General features: G+C 45.2%; 2 protein-coding genes across 2 annotated transcripts; one reads left to right on the top strand and one right to left on the bottom strand.

Annotated features, from left to right (window-relative positions):
* Positions 1 to 374: 374 nt before the first annotated feature.
* Positions 375 to 9,828, bottom strand: apbb3 (amyloid beta (A4) precursor protein-binding, family B, member 3). Its single transcript, XM_055046632.1, has 12 exons — positions 9,493 to 9,828; positions 6,022 to 6,185; positions 5,880 to 5,938; positions 5,499 to 5,547; positions 5,139 to 5,288; positions 4,693 to 4,820; positions 3,657 to 3,771; positions 3,126 to 3,207; positions 2,974 to 3,057; positions 1,909 to 2,024; positions 1,655 to 1,834; positions 375 to 1,264 (listed from the first exon to the last, which is right to left on the bottom strand). Exons 1-12 carry the CDS (start codon positions 9,539 to 9,541, stop codon positions 1,010 to 1,012), a joined length of 1,431 nt encoding a protein of 476 aa, XP_054902607.1. The 5' UTR covers positions 9,542 to 9,828; the 3' UTR covers positions 375 to 1,009.
* Positions 9,829 to 11,614: 1,786 nt separating this feature from the next.
* On the top strand, positions 11,615 to 14,004 carry sra1 (steroid receptor RNA activator 1). Its single transcript, XM_055046633.1, has 6 exons — positions 11,615 to 11,836; positions 12,352 to 12,465; positions 12,544 to 12,627; positions 12,695 to 12,843; positions 12,932 to 13,040; positions 13,132 to 14,004. Exons 1-6 carry the CDS (start codon positions 11,812 to 11,814, stop codon positions 13,365 to 13,367), a joined length of 717 nt encoding a protein of 238 aa, XP_054902608.1. The 5' UTR covers positions 11,615 to 11,811; the 3' UTR covers positions 13,368 to 14,004.
* The last annotated feature ends 752 nt before the right edge of the window (positions 14,005 to 14,756 follow it).

Genomic DNA, 14,756 nt, shown 5'->3' on the forward strand with positions numbered 1-14,756 from the left:
CTCCAGGCATTTGCTCTGTACTTACTGCCAATTCAACAATAGAAGTCATATTTTTCTCTGGTCAAAGTTACAGTGGGTACTTGGTAAACTCTTTACAAATGTTTTTTGAAGCATTAAATCCTCCTGGCTGGCTCGCCACATTGGGTAACGATATATGGAGGTTTGACTCTGGCTGTAGGAACCCAAAGTCAAACTGGGAGACACAGGATCCTCAGAACTACAACAGTCTCCCAGTTATCAACTGATTTTTACATTTCGTTTTAATAAGCAATGAAAGCATTTTGTTGTTATTGTTATGCAACTTAAACAGAAAAGCCATATTGCACATTTAAATAAACTAATAGTACAATAAATCAAGTCAGCAGGAAGCAGAATGAAGGATTTTCTGTTTTATTCAGATTCATTCATACATGACATCATTTCCAGACATAAAGAGCCTCAGCAGCTTATTGCTTCCTGAAACTTAAAAACTCCTCAGCCTGCAGAGGCATCAGCCAATCAGGAGGGAAACCACGACATGTGTGACTAATGTGCGCCCCCTAGTGGTCAGCAGCACTCATTGCAGCCTCATGGTTTCCATCCAGAAGAAGCTGAAACAGACAGAGGAGCCGCTGTCTGGAATGGAAGAAACTTTCTGCTCTAAGTCTACTTTTCTGTTTTCGAAGGACATTTTAGGGAAATCAGAGGCAGAAATCCTTCTGGACCTTCATCACTCTTCACCAGAACATTTCCGTGCTGTTCTGTGAAGGAGTAACTTGGTATTGACGACTAACATCTGAAAATCCTGAGTCGGTTCAGTTTCTACAGTTTGGTTTGTTCTACATGGAGGAAGAATTGATCACTCTGATTGGTCAGACACCTGCGGACGTTCCTCCTGTTCGGTTCAGTAGCAGCGACAGGTGAGACAGGAACCCAGTTGCTCATCGGGTGGGTCTCGCCTCAGGTGTTGCCAGTTCAGACGCTGATGTCATCACAGTCCGGTCAGACCAGCAGCGTACAGCGGCCATCACTATGAGGTGGCAGCTTGTTTGTTGCGGAACGTCTCGAAGAACGCCATCATCCCTTTCCTCACATTGCTACTGCTGCCCTTTGGCATCGGCACCAACGTGGTGCTGCTGCTGCTGTTTCCATGGTAATGGGATGTCAGCGGGGGAAAGGCGACGCCATCCATGGAGTTGGCTCGTTTCACCTTGGAAGGAGTCGCACGCCAAGATTTGGTTCTGGGAGGCGGAGTCTGGGCCACCAGACACTTCTGGTACTGGAGCTGTTGGTAGGAGACAATGAGATGATCCACCAGCAGGGGGCGACAACACAATGGCTACAAAACACATGAATGACCACACAGTGTTGGGCATCCCAGGCAAATCAAGGTGGGTTTACTATTCAGATGTTTTCCCTTCATCATTTCCTTTAATACTCAATAATACCAGCAGTACTATCAATAGTACTATTAGTTGTACTATCACTGTGATATGGCCCCTAATTCCTGCAGGAGGAAACAGGAAGGCCTCCAGCTTTTCTCTAAGAGTGATGATATTTTTCTCTCTGTTTCTGAATTTCACAGATACTGAAATGTGAAAGTTTTTAGCTGTGTTTTTGATTCCCTGTAATAGCTGATAGTCCTCATCATCCTCACCATCATCATCATCCTCACCATGCACGCCGCCTGGACGGCCTCAGAAATGATCCCTGCATCCGGTTCACACCAGAACACGTGACACTCGAACTGCTGTGTCCCAGCGTCCATGATCACAGCAAAGGTGTGGCTGTCATGGCCGACACCCAGGAAGGTGAGAAATCGCACCTGGCATTCCCAGAGTGGCTCTTCTCCATCCTGCTGGCAACCAGCAACAGTTAAACAGGTGAGGCGACATATTACCTGAGCTCCACCAGCAGCGAGGACGATACCTCCCCCTTCCACAGCGACAGAACCCTGTCGCTGATGTGGATCACCGTTGGCTCCCAGTCGTCATGGTCTGTGGAGTTCATGATGCTTTCGATGGCTCTGTTCAACACCTCCATACCTGCAGAACAGCAGGTGGTCTGGCGGGTCGGTTACAAAACACCTCTTCATTGAGAACTGGGTCTACTGATCGGGATTAGCAGAGGCCTTGTCCACAAGTAGCTTTTGTACAAACAAATCTGTCACATCTGTTAAAAAGTCATATCTTACAGAGATCAATGTCAGAAAAGTTTTCATCCACATGAACAAATCTGCCCTGAGCATTGCCAGACCCATAGGGGGCATTGTAGCACAAAGTTAAAAGTGATAAGCCAATTAGAGCCAATTAGATTGCTTCTAAACAACCATGACTTTCTGTTAGACATGGCACCAGGAGTCACCTGCAGGTTGATCAACTTTTAAATACAATATTAGAACGTAAAGTCAATAAAAATACAAGACAATGTAGACTGGAAATTGTAGCAAAGCGATATCTTGAGATATATATATATATGTGTGTTTATATATATATATATATATATATATATATATATATATATATATATATATATATATATATATATATATATATATCCTTGCAGACTGGTCCATATATATATATATATATATATATATATATATATATATATATATATATATATATTATTGCCTTAACATCTGTTGCAGACTGCAATGTGTCAATACTAAGACTCCCCTTTCCTGTGAACACACACAAACACAGATTTTTCTCAAACCTCTGCTGTGGTTGGAGTTTTTATAAATAATAATTTTTAATGATATTAACCTGGGTTTTTGTACAGATGGAAAGACCAAATGCATGTAAATGTTTTTGTAGTCTTTGGCTAGGTGTGGATTAGCCCCCAGGCTGCTGGGAAACTGGGAACTAGATCTTTAGGATGTTCTGGAGCTGAAGACCCAGGGATGATTATCTGATTAGTCGGTTTAACGATCTGGGAACTAAAGCAAAGCTACCAAACACCCGGTGGACAACAGGTGAGTCTCTGTCCTACCCATGGCTCTGGACACCGGCAGGTTCCCAATGTACTGGACTTCAAACTTCTGGACCTGCTGTCTCACCGCCTCCAGAAACTCCACTGAAACAACAGAGAATGGTTATAGAACCGGTAAATGGTACCATGTGGACCCGGAGAAAGTGAGTCACCTTGTCTGGGCAGGTCTTCAGGTGAGATGCTCTCCATGGTCAGAGAACGCGACGGTCTCATCAGAGTTTTCTCCGACATCATCTGCACGGAAAAAATAAATTGGTGAGAACCGAACAGAGCAGGAGGAAACCGTGTTTCCATGACGATCAGTGAGGAGATGGCAAAGACTGGGTCTAACACAAAGTCCAATAGATCCAGGACCTCCTCCAACAGGTCCAACAGATCCAGGACCTCCTCCAACAGGTCCAACAGAACCATAACCTCCTTCAGCAGGTCCAGCAGACCTTTCTCCAATTGTGGTGATTGCTGATGTCTCCATTGCAGCAACCTGATGAGCTCCTGGTGCTCTGGAGTTGCTCAGACTGATGGTATTCAGTTGGTCAGTGTCCTGGTTCTGACCCGGACCACCAGGTTGGACTCGGCTCTTCAGAGCACTTGTCTCACTAACTCGTCTGTTTGCCTTGCCGACTGACCCAAACTAGAGCGGACTGGTCCAGACTAGCAGGGTACTTCAAGTGTTGGAGTCTCACCTTGGAGCACATCTCGTGCAGTGCGGAAGCGATGGCCTTGGCCGGAGCGTTACAGCGAAACACGTGGCACTTCAGGACACAGCTGTCCTTATCGCCGGCCACGAAGGCGAAGTCCCTGAATGCACCACAAACACACACACACAAAGCCTGGTGAGCAGCGGCAACACAGGGGGAAGTCTATCGATGACCCTGACGTTCGGCTGTGAGTGTTGAGGGATTTACCTGTCCCTGCACAGAAAGGGGTGGGCGTGGCAAAGAAACAGAGAGCAACAGTGTTAGAACGCAAAACACAAAGGTGAGCTTGATGTGAGCTTCTCTGCATGCAGGAGCAAAGCAGCAGCAAAGCAGCAGCAGTGAGTCCAGCTTAGGTTAGCACAATGACTTGGATCACCCTCTCAGAGGCCAGACCCATCATACAGCCACAGCTAGAGGTTTACCGACAGTTGATGGACAGATGGACTGTCCAAGCTGGGGACAGACGACATGACTGGTTTCTACAGACCAGTTTTAGTTTCAGCACTCAGGATCAAACAGACCAAATGAATCAATCTGGAGGCATCAAACTCTCTGGAAACTCAGCTGAAGGGCTGATGGGCCTAACCCACCAGGAGGGGGCGCGAAGAGCAGATATTCAGATGGGTCAGTGATCTGTTCAGACAACCCAACCAGGTCGCCCCATATGTCTGATTAACCCAGGCCAAGGAGCAGTTCCCTTCTCTCACTAACTCGTCTGTTTGCCTTGCCGACTGACCCAAACTAGAGTGGACTGGTCCAGACTTTTCAGACTGGTCCACTCTTTACGGACTGGTCCACTCCTTGCAGACTGGTCCAGACTTACCCCAGCTCAGGACCGGCAGAAAAGTCATGTGGCTTGGCCCCAGCTTAGGTTGAGTCTAGACCAGCATTCTGCAGATCCAGTCATTGAGTCCCGCTGGAGGTTTGGACTTACAGAACTCTGATCTAGAGTCATGACGATGTAATTGAAATCGATTCTGAAATTCTTGTGTTTCAAGCAACCCAGGTCTGATTGACTCACCTGCCGTTGTTGCAGCCCACGCCCCACACTCGGATGTTGATGATTGGCTGACAATGGAGGGGGGTGTGGTCTAAAGGGTCCAATAAGGTCAAGGTGTCTTTCTTGAGAACCAGCATCATCTCTCGTCCCTGCACGACAGAACAAGCTGTCATAAGCAACTTTCTGCTGACTCCGGTTAGCTTGACCTGTTCTGGTTTATCAGAGTCCATAGATGTTAATGAAACATTAGTTTAGTGAGCCCCCTAGTGGCTGGTGAGTAGAACAGGTCAGGAGATCATTACGTAAGAGAGTGGCATTTTTAGTCCATGGAGGTGCTGTGAATATGACCAACAATATCAAACTGCAGAACTGCTGTCTTTGCACAGAAATCAAATTCACAGTAAAACCCAGATAAAAACATGTGCAGTTCCGGCATATTGCCACTGGAGGCAGCCCTCGCGTCTCACCTCGCCCCAAGCCCCAGACCTGTCTCTCTGCTCAGGACTGCCGCAGTGAGACAGTTGCTGGATGACATTACTGACAGCTAAACTGCTGCGACCCGGAGACAGATCCTCCTCCTCCACCTGCAGCCAGCCCAGGGAACGAACGGCGAAGCACTGCAGAGAGGCAGGCGACATCAAATTACTGCTCCACAAAACTATACTGGAGAGAGATTAGAACAGATTAGACCATCAGATTAAATTCTGATGCAGAGGAGGAGCTAAACTCTTATTCTGGCTTCATGCCCTTCATCATCACTTCCATATCATTGTCAGAGGATTGGAACAAAAGTACAGTTTTGGATAGAGAAGAAGTTTTTGTGCTACCTTTGAGTCAGGGTCATGGTCTGTGAGATTGTCTTCCTGCCATGAAGACCTGAGGGAAAAGAAGTTTGTATAAGCTGTGGAGGTCCTGATGATCACTGAGCGGTAAAGGACATCAAGACAGCATCTGCATAAAACTGCTGGTTCATAAGCACTTTAGATTACAGGGATGAAGACAGAAACTGGTGGTTTATGGGAATGTGGAGGTAAAAACTGCTGGAGTCCAAATCACCTCCACCTCCCAACTACTAGGAGCTGACTAGGTCTCCAGACCTGCTGGTGTCCAGGTGTGAGACTAACAGAACATCTGTCTATCCAGAAGCAACTATACAGAAGTTGTTTGCCCCCTAGCAAACCTAACAGTGGACATTCATCCTGAGTTACCATTCCTCAGAGGCTCCCTCCATGTCTTTGGTGCCACTCTGGTCTCCTGTCTCTTCCTCCTGAAACACCACAGAAGAAGAGTAGGCTGAGCCACACTAGTGCAACTAGAGAAGCTACAAGAGGAAAACCAGTTATGTCTCACCTGTGTCTCAAGAGGCTTTGGTGTCCCGGTAAGGCGGGGGTGCTGCCACTGGGTGGCGCCAGTGGGAACGTGCCAGTAGTAGGTCCCCGTGGAGTCTTTGATTGTCCTCCAGCCAGAGGGAAGGTCTGGGTCCAGGAGGAGGTTCTGGTCTGTCCAGATGTTGTCTGCAGGGAACAAAAAGCTGTCATCAAACAGAGACACATCAACGCCCCCTAGAGGCATCAATGCTCCCCACAGGTAACACAGGATTGAAGTGACGGGTTTTATCAGCTCCATTCAAACTGCTTCTATAGCAAACTGGTTTTCATCTGCCAGTCATTGTAAAATAAGTATAAAAGAAATGCATTTACAATATAATAATAGAATTAGTAATTATGTAGTAAAATGAACCACCGAGAAGTTAAATGTTTTTGTTGCTGTGCTTTATTTCAGGAAAAAATAGATCAGCTGCTAGAATAAAATTTGCATCACATCTGGAGCCGATTAAAAGTATCCCTGATGATCTCCGCCTGCATTTAAAACAGAATATGCAGCATTTATGGGAAAGATTGTAAATAAGAAGATTCTCTTTCACTGATAAAAGCACAGAGACAAAGAATAACAAACAATTATTAAATTGAAAAAACAAATATAAATGTTTATGGCCCACTAATCTGGAACAAACTTGCAGAAAACAGAAAAACTGCTGAAACAATGAGGTCTTTTAAATCAAGAACAAAAGCACTTGTCTAGAGCTGCCTTTCATTTCTATAAACTGGGACATTGATCATCTTTGATTAAGGCATTTGACAAAATGTAATGTTTATTGTTTCATAATTGGTGACTGAATGATGTTTTATTATGAACACACTCTGAAATACCTTGTTGCTGAAATATGCTATGTGAATAAACTTAATTTGGGTCTGAGGAGAAAACCACATATTTATCACTTTTAATCAACAATGTTTATTTCTATCTGTTGTTGCAGGCTTTTAAAACAGATTTTTAAAAATGTTTTAAATCTCCTAGAGTTTAAAGTCAACTTTCCATCTGTCAGGTTGGTGAAAGATTTATGTTTTAATTGAAGTCAAACTGTCATTCAGGAGATTTGAACTTTCAATAGAAGTAGAAAACTTATCGATCAGAGTTTCTTCTGTCCAATCAAATGCTGGGCTGAAGAGCTCCTGTCCAATCAGCTGTCTGTGTCAGCAGCTCACATGTTGTTTTTATATTTTGCTGTGATCAGATGATATTGATTCTCATGCCTGCATAAGAACAAAACAGGAAACTTCACCCTCCTCTTCTTTATGTCCTTGTTGACTCAGCAGTTTAATTCCCGCAGATGAAGGTCACCTTGATTATCGAGGGTCATTGCCGACTCATCAGAACCATGTTCATCACTCAGGACAGCAAAACCGGCCCATGGTTGAAACAGGTCCTGTTGGAGCCCCCAATCACTGCAGCACATCTCCACCTTTACCTTCACTGTTTATATTGGTTCGTGCTTCACCACTCACCTTCATTTCTACTTTAACTCAGCTTTTAACAAAAGCATGTTAAAGTCTGTTCTCTCAGTGAAGGACTGTAAAACTGGGTGATGTGCTCTATCTTCCTGGTTTTAGTCCGAGAACTACAGTAGCAGTGTTCTGAATCAGCTGCAGCTGGACCATTGTTTTGTTAGTCAGACCTGTGAAGACTGCTGCAGTAATCGTCACTAAAGAGAAACGCCTGGACAAGTTTCTCTGAAGTTGAGACATTAGTCCTCTGATCCTGGAAATGTTCTTCAGCTGATAGAAGGCCCACTTTGAAACTTTTTTGTGGTTCTGACCTGAAGGTTCAGGTCGGATTAAACATCAGAGGGTTAGGGTTATTTTACTCTAAAGATTAGATTTTAGTTCTAGTTATAATAAATTTAACCAACTAAAACAGACCTGGGACTAAGCAAGCTGACGAACATGACTAAAACTCAAGCTAACATTCAGTCTGACCCGACTGGAACCAAAGGTTCTGTCGCATTTAACACATCCTCCGGTGAATGGCGTGTTGGTGGTTTCAGATGGATCTGGTTGAGGTTTCTATTCTGATAGGACTCGGTTCTGTCTTGTTGACCCCCTGGGTTCTGATTTTCTCCTGCAGCAGCGGCTCTCTGAACCCAGATTATGTTGCCGATCCAACATCATGTGTCAGGACCGGCGCCATCAATCGGGTCAAACTGCTGAGCATTAAGAGAAAAGAGATGAAACCGAAGAAGCCGTGAATAATTAATAAACCCTCGGACACACAATCCGCTGAGTCAGCTGAGAGAGACTAGACATCCTTCATCTATCTGAGCTGCTCGGCGGAGGCCCGAATTCTGAACAGAACCAGAATCCTATCCTCCGAGAGTCTCTGGGTCCAGATTTTTTTAAAGCATCAGTCACTCCAGGCGCTGATATCCAGCTCTGATGGGTCCAAATTAACAGACAGGGACAGACAGCTGGATGTCCTATGTAGCAGAAACAGAACAACCCTTGAAAGGACTCTCCTTCCTCTTCCTCATAAACACTTCCTTCCTCTTCCTGATCCTCCAGACTTTGAGGGGTTTTGCTGAAGAGCTGCAAGTCCAAAGGCAGAGAGGATTCAAGCTGGACTTAAGGAGGATAAATCTTTAAAATATTGTCAGAAATAATTTAAACTGTCCATCAATCTTTATCTGGAACTCAAACAGCAGATTCTTCTGAAATCATAAATCCAATTTCTGCTGATATCAAGTTGAAGACATGATGAAGAGATGCAGAAACTATTTACAGAGTTTTATAAGCAGGAAGATGAAGCTGAAGGAGGTTCTAGTTAAGGGCAGAAAGTGGATCACAACAAAAACCAGAGGTAGATACCACTCAGGGACGGGAGTAATGTGAGTGACTGGTTAATATAAATCCAGCAGAGAAAACATTTATGCCGCAGAGCAGCAAATTACTGAACTACCAAAACCTCTTCAATCAGGAGCCCTGCAGAGCTCCACAGGTTCTGGTTCTTCTGGACCATCTTGACGGGTTATTCAGCAGATGGGTCGGCCTGCTGGGAAGGCTCACTGTGGTTCCAGGTGTGAATCCCGATGGTGACTGAGATGCTCTGGAGTCCAGTACCTCAGAGGTGGTTCTGGAACTGTTTCCCGACTGATGCAAGTCAGACACTTTGTTTCTTATCAGTTCTAGTTCTGCAGTTTGGTCTTTGATGAGCTGCTTCGGATCTTCATCTTTGTCTAATTATAAACTCAGTTTGACCAGATGAGCTCAGGAGCTGCAGGACTTTCTGTCTATAACTGTGCTACTAGTTGGGATTGAAACTAAAACGTCATTGAACATCTGAGCTTTTACACTCAGAAACATGCAACATAAATCCCAACCGCAGTAGGATTAAATGTCCATTATGAGGACGGTCCTCATAAAGCTGTCCCACGCCCCGGACCTGAGATGGGATGGAAACCTGAATGTGTGTGTATGTGTGTCTCACCATCATAGTTGACGATGATGATGGCCAGCATGTAATCCTTGCCCATCATGGCTCCACCCTCCCCAGTGAGTTGCAGTCAGCTGATGAGGCCCAGAGGACGGCTGCAGCCTGTCTCTCCCCCGCTGTCCCCGTGTCTCTGTGGGTATCTCTCGTCCCGCAGTCCGCTCCCCTCTCAGACACCATCAGCGTTTCTTCTCCTCCCTTGTTTTGTTCCCCGTCCTGGCGTTTTCTCTGCCTCCTTTCTGCCTCTCTCCTCTCCGTCTGATGAAAGATGCTGTTTTCCTCCTCCTCCTGATGATGTCAGCACTGCCCTCCCTCTCTGCCTCACTTGCCCTCCCCTGTAAAAATGACTCCACTACAGCAAGTGATGCTGAAAGTAAAATCTGTTGGAACATTTTCATCCTGAGGCTGAAGCTGGAACAGGAAATACATCATCAGGCTCAGTGGAAGTGATGACGATGATGATTATGTTACTCTCAGCAGAGGAGAACTTCCAGGTTCTGATGGACTCATATAAATCCAAATATTTAATTTTTCCTCAATGTTAATCCAAAAAATCTTTTCAAAAACTCTTCTCAGGTGATTAGTTTGTTATTCCTACAAATCTGTCCACATTGAGACATTTTATTTTAATGTTTAATATGTAACCTTTAGATTTAGGTCATAGGTGCCCAAACTTTTGGTTACATGGACCAAAATCATCAATAGATGACTTAAGAGTCAAAGAAAAAGGTTGTCTTATGTATTTTATAATGTAATCAAGCAACACTTTAATTAAATTAATAAATTTATTGGTAGTAAGGAATGTGTCAATTATTAAAGATCTGGGTTTGCCTCACTAAAGAAATTTTGATCATTTTCTAGGCATCAGTAGGAAAAAAGAGAACAAAATTTAATTCATTCTGAACAATAAGATCATGATTTATTAGAGAACACTTGCTGAATTTTAATAAAAGATTTGGATGCAGCAAAGTCATTTTTTGAGTAAAAGTCACAGGAAAGATGTAGAGCTTGAAAAAGAGGCATTAAACAGTTAATTACTCCTGTTTCCAACATTTTCTACTGTAGGAAGACTTCAATGTGTCTGTGATGGTGTTGATCTTATTAAAAGTAGAAGGTTTCTATCTACATCAAACAACTATGCTGAGGAGAAGGATTTGCATGATTACAGGGGCCACACACAATCAGTTTGGCGACCGCAAATGTCCCCCTGGCCACAATTTGGACAACATCATTTAGGTAATGCAGTCAATTAATGCAAACCAATATCTATGCATGAACTTTATTGGATACAAAGAACAAAACAAAGAATAAAAAAAATAAAATTGTCACTGTCAATCCACCTCACGCCGTGCTGACGTCACACTGTTTCAAAGGCGTTTCACGGTGGCCACGTCCCGGACATTCTTGAGGAACTGGCTGCACGTAAAGCTAGCCTTTTCAACAGGAAGTAGAATTATTCACCTCTTCAAACTAAATATGACGACAAGTCCTCTGAAGGACAATAATCAAACTGAACATTTTGATTCTGGATTAATTTTGATGACAGTCTGAATACCAGCCGGTGGTCAGGCTTGTTCTCTGTGTGGACATTCTCTGGGTACTCTGGCTTCCTCCCACAGTCCAGCTGCTGCAGCAGCTGATGGGTGACCTGTCCAAGATGGACCCCACACAGCTGGAGGCATTAACTGCCCTGCGTGAAAAAATAGGATCAGAAAACAAATAGAAATAATTATTCTTAAAAAATAATTGATATTAACTTTATATTACCTTGCTATGAGTTTTATGAATGCAAACGCGTAAAAACACAAACACATAGCAATATTGTTTTACTTTTGCTGCAATATACTACATTTTAATGCTTTAGTTTGCTCTCAGTGTAAAAACTTGAAGCTAAAAACCATAACAGACACATAATTAACTACCTGTAACCGATATTAACCTAAAAAATGGAGGTGATTCTTTGGCACATTTGAACATGTAAATGTACATAAATATGACTTTAACGAAAAGATAAGACAAGATAAATCGAATAGTCTAAATAAATTAAAAACATTAGAAGCTTTTATTTTGACATTCTGACCGGATGTGGTGACTGCAGTTATATAACTTAATGGGAGGGTTGTTTTTTTTTTTTTAACAACAAAACACAAGACTTTGTGTTTAGTTCAGGAGAGTTATTGCCTTTAATTAAGTCCAGAGTTTAACCGAAGTTTAATTGACTTCTTTATTCTGTGAGAGCCCTTCCGGTTAGCCTAGCTGCTAGCACCGCTCAGCCTCCACGGGAAGAATCAGCTGATTCCGATTCCAGGCTCCAACATGGAGGACATGTACGTGAAACCCGGTGAGTTTCCTCCACGGGACCCGTGCTGTCCGGGAGAACATTACCAGAGTCCCGCTGCCGGGATTGAAACGGTCGGGCAGCTGTTAGCCGGCTTCTAATAGTCACAGACTGGAACCTCACTTATAAACCTGTGTATTCAAACTTCTCTGATCTATCCCAAAATAGTCTCTGAGTTTAAGTGGATTCATTATGGCCGTGGTGACAGAGCTGTGTGACGTGGTGAATTCGGGTCATTAATAGTTCATCTAATATCAACCAGCTCAAAGTATGAGTCCTGGAACACTGATGATTCATAAACTTGAGGTAATAACTCCAGGTGATAATCAAGCCTGATTAATATTTATTATTATTTATTATTTTGTCATCAGGGAGTCTCTGGATTCTTTATAGTAAAATGATAAATGTTTATTGGACATTATTTTCCCATCAAGATGTTCAGTTTCAGAGCGTCTCTCTATGTTTGTCACCATCAGGATTTCTGCTGGACTGTGTTTATTTACATGTCTGTTTCCAAGGTAACCAGGAGCGGGGCTGGAATGACCCCCCTCAGTTTTCGTACGGGCTGCAGACGGCCCGCGGACCTCAGAAGAACCCCTTGAATAGGAGAGCCGTTCCAGCAGCGAGCTCAGGTACTCTGACTCACCTGAGCACCGACTTTCCCTCACCTGTCATCGCCTGTGAAACATCTTAATCTGATTGGTCTCCAGGTCCAGGAGCTCCGCCCACAGCCCCTCTGTCCTCCAACCCCATGGCCCCACCCATGTGTGGAGTACCTCCGCCTCCTCTGCCAGGTAAGAGTCAGAACTGTCTCACTGCACCTGTTCAACACGCCTGAGTAACGGCTTTAATGTCCTCCAGCTGGACGTCCACCTGAGGCCACGCCCCTTACTCAAACGGGACCAATGAGAAAGCAGGGAGAGGCGGAAAGCAGCCAATCAGAGCCTGATCTGGAGGTTGTGATGTCAGTGCTGAACAGAGCGCTGGAGGCCTGCAGGAGCTCCGTGAAGGTGAGTTTCCACCAGCAGGGAGCGCTGGAGGCCTGCGTTACTGCACCTGGCCAGCAGGGACACACGCTAACACGTCACCTGTCTGCAGGCTCAGGTGTGTAACGAGGTTGCTAAGAGGCTCTGCCTCCTGGAGGACAGCTGGAGGTCAGGTAAACTCAGCCTTCCTGTAACCAGACGTATGGACGTCCTGTCCCAAGGTAACCTGTCCCACCTGTCTGTGTCACATCTGTCCCACCTGTCTGTCTCATGTCTCACCTGTCCACCTGTTTGTCCACCTGTGTGTCCCAGAGCTGCAGGCCGGTCACTGGGACTCTGCTGATGAAGCTCATCGCTCTCTGATGGTCGACCATGTGACCGAGGTCAGCCAATGGATGGTCGGTGTCAAGCGGCTCATCGCCGAGACCCGCAACCTGAGTCCAGAACACCTGAAACCGCTCCAGAACCCATCTGTACCAGCTCAGAACCCAACAGAACCAGTCCAGGACCAAATAGAACCCACCGAGAACCCAGGATGCCAGTCCTGAGTTTCCCAGAACCCTGGCCAGGATTCAGTACCTGTTCTTCTCATCCTTTGCGCTGGACCGGTTTCAGTTGTTTTGGTACTGGTACCATCTGGTTCTGTTCACCTGGTTTGGACTCCAACATCCTGGGACTCTGGTTCTGCTCATGCAGACCCAGTATCAGAACCCCAGACGGTAAACTGAACCGGACCTACTGACATCAGAACTCTGGACTCTTGGTTCTGGAACCAGAATCTCTGTGGGTCATCAGGTGGACACGGACCAGAAGAATCAGAACTTTAAGGCTCGGACTTTGAGGGTTCTGGACTTTAGGGAACCAGAACTTCTCCATCAGAACCAGCTGTTTAGACCCAAACTGAACCAGAGCGGACCTTTCAGCTGATTGGACGGAGAGCTGTTGATATCATGGAACCTCAGCATGGATCCAGACCCGGTTCTGGATGCCCAGCTGAATGACTGTTAAACGTTGATGTTTCCCAGCCAATCAACTGTATGCATTGCTTCGTTCTGATTGGTCAGCTTTCCTCTAGGGACCACTCTGATTGGTCCTTTCTGACAATTTCCTCTCTGTGTTCTGATCCGATTGTAACCCTGACTGGTTCTGTTGCTGCGAAGCAGCAGAATAAACATTTGAAAAGTGTGGCATGTCTTCATCAGCTTCATTAATAACCGGAAGAAGAATAAATTCTGCAGTCAATGTCAGATTCCAGGTCCTTCCAGGACTCTTCAGGTTCTTCTCGGACCCCCCAGAACCCTCCAGAACCTGGTTTTTGAAGAAAACTGTATTTAAATTTAAACATTTATTTTTCTGTGGCATCGTTCCGGCTGTAGTTCCAGTGTTTGTCCAGCAGGTGGCAGCAGAAGATCAGACGGAGATGCTGAGACTCGTTTCCACCTTCAGGTAAGTCTGGTTCTGATCAGGCAAGTTTTCTTACCGGGCCTGGTCTGGACGGACCTGCTGGTTCTGGAGCGGTTCTGGTAAAACATCCAGTAAACCCGCTTTTGCTTTTAGGTTCAGCTTGTCGTTATCAGAATCAGAACCTGTCTGGTTCTGTTGGACTGCAGGCTGAACTCTGCTGACCGGGCAGCCCTCCTCTTCCTCCTCTTCGTCTCTGGAGACAGGAGGAAGAGGAGGAAGCCAAGCAGAGAGGAAGATGACAGGAAGAGATCGGATCCCATCGGAACCAGAATCTAAAAATAACCCGGAGGAGTAAGAGATGCTGCAGGCGCCGACTCACAGGGATCTGGACCAGAACCTGGAGGACCAGGACTGGGCCTGGAGATCCAGGTTTTTATAACTGGGCCTTCAGAACCGGTCCTGAAGAACTGCTCCAGAACTTCCAGTCAGCCTGTAACTGCTGAGTTACTGATGACGGGTCGGAGAATCAAACC

This window comes from Poeciliopsis prolifica, unplaced genomic scaffold, assembly GCF_027474105.1.
Source record: "Poeciliopsis prolifica strain line A6 unplaced genomic scaffold, Auburn_PproV2 SCAFFOLD024, whole genome shotgun sequence".
Lineage (NCBI taxonomy): Eukaryota > Metazoa > Chordata > Actinopteri > Cyprinodontiformes > Poeciliidae > Poeciliopsis > Poeciliopsis prolifica.